The sequence below is a fragment of the Antrostomus carolinensis genome, unplaced genomic scaffold (genome assembly GCF_000700745.2).
Source record: "Antrostomus carolinensis isolate BGI_N321 unplaced genomic scaffold, ASM70074v2 scaffold43615, whole genome shotgun sequence".
Lineage (NCBI taxonomy): Eukaryota > Metazoa > Chordata > Aves > Caprimulgiformes > Caprimulgidae > Antrostomus > Antrostomus carolinensis.
In genome coordinates, this window is record NW_010319404.1 from 3,100 (window position 1) to 4,869 (window position 1,770).

A 1,770-nucleotide genomic window follows, 5' to 3' on the forward strand; every position below is an offset into this window, starting at 1 on the left:
GGGGCCTGGCCACGCGATTTGTGCTGCACCAGGTTGTGCTTAAAGCGAGACCGAAACCAGGTGATGAGCCTGATGTAAAAATCAGGCTGTGCAGATAACACCAGGACCCTGAGAAGGAAGGTCCTGAGCTTAGAACAAAGCTCCTGGTCACCAAAACATTGTCTGTCCTACTGCTCAGGCTGGATTTCCTTCTAATAAAATAACTTCTCTACTAAAGATCACTACGAGCACGTTGCGCTGTCAGTATCTGGACTGTCTTTGAGCATCTTCTCAAGACACGTCCTAGTTTCCAGGTCACACAGCAAACGACACACACAGCTCAACTTCTGCTCCTGGGCTTTCCTGAGACCTTCACAGGGGAACCTCTGACCACAAACTGTTTGTCTACACGCAGCAGCGCAGACACGTTTGGTTCGTGATGGAAGGAGGAGAACGGGCTTAACAGATCAATGGTGTCAAAACACAAACCAGCCTTGGAGGGATTCAAACAGAAAGGGGAAAACGAAGTAAACGTGTCTGTGCTTGACCACGAGCCTCAAAACAAAAGCTTCTCTCACTGCTGGAAATAAAACACCAGCAACCCCATCGCTATCGGCCTTAAAAGACTTTAACAAGCTCAACAATAAAACTGGAGAAGCCCGACAGACATTACTCGGGGCGTAAGCTCGGCTGTCACACTCAGGACACAGTTCTCCTCCCCTCTCCCTTGGGACTGGTCAATGCAAAGTGCCAACTGCTCTTTCAGATGGAGATGTGGCACCTGGTGGGGTCACCAGGCTCATCTCCCACTTCCAGACGTGGAGGATGTTGTCGTAGAAAGAACAAGTTGCCACAATGCTCGTTTCTCTCGGGCTGTCTAGAGCGCGGCCGGGGTCCCCGCTGCTGCCCAGGCCCATCCCGCTGGGTCTCTTGGCTCCAGAGCCACTGGCTGACTCGGGATCTCCCCCTCGCTCAGAGCCCCCCACCAAATCTTGACTCCCCTTTAAACCAGAGCCCCTCACCGGGCCAGGATCCCTGAGCGGCACGGCAGGGCCTGCGCTCTCCTCATCCAGTATTACATCAAAAGTAGCTGTAGGAGACTCGTAAATTATCTTCAGGTTTTGGACCTGCAAATTCAATCTCTCATCTTCTTCCTCTGATCTTCCCACGAGCTCCTCTGAAGATTGGCACGCGGCAGCAGAGTCCTGTGTTGTGGTCCAGGAATCCCTCGGACTGAGCCTTGACCAGTCAGCCCCATAGGCCAAGGAATTGTGCAGGACGTAGGACGACAGGATGATACATTCTTCCATGTTTTCAGCTTTAAAAAAAAAAATCAATTAAAAAAGAAATTAGGAGAAATGAAGTTGTGGGAAGGTTTGTATCAGACTCCTCAGAAGCCACTCCAGCACTGGCGACGTCCCACGGGAAGAGTTCTCTGGTTATTGCCTCCTCACGACAGAGCTCAGCGTTCTGGGAGCAATCAGGTACTGCCTCTCCTGACAATTTTTCCACCCACTTCTCATTAGCCTTGACTTTCCCTGGTTCAGTAAAGCTGAAGGAGAAGAGGGTTTAACCTGCATGAGGTTTAAGAGCCTCATTATTCAAAAATACCTAAAAAGGCTTAAGAAAGACCACACAGGTCACACCGTGATCCCCACCGAGCCAGAAATCCAACCGGTGACACTGCCAGATCAGGTTCTGGTTATTAATAAATTGCAGATGTGTTTCTCCCCGGAGCTTTCAGAGCCAAATGTTTTCTCTGATACTACATGGACACCAGGTTCCTCCCTT

At 50.4% G+C, this 1,770-nt stretch overlaps 1 protein-coding gene across 1 annotated transcript in view; it reads right to left on the reverse strand.

The window, feature by feature from the left end:
• Nucleotides 1-716: 716 nt before the first annotated feature.
• The window catches only part of LOC104525935 (diphthine methyltransferase), a gene marked incomplete at its 5' end in the record, with an annotated part of 7,714 nt that continues 6,660 nt past the window's right edge, over nt 717-1,770 (reverse strand). The window contains one exon of the mRNA XM_010169220.1: nt 717-1,297. Within this exon, the coding sequence (XP_010167522.1) occupies nt 717-1,297 (581 nt within the window). The remainder of the gene's footprint in view (nt 1,298-1,770) is intronic.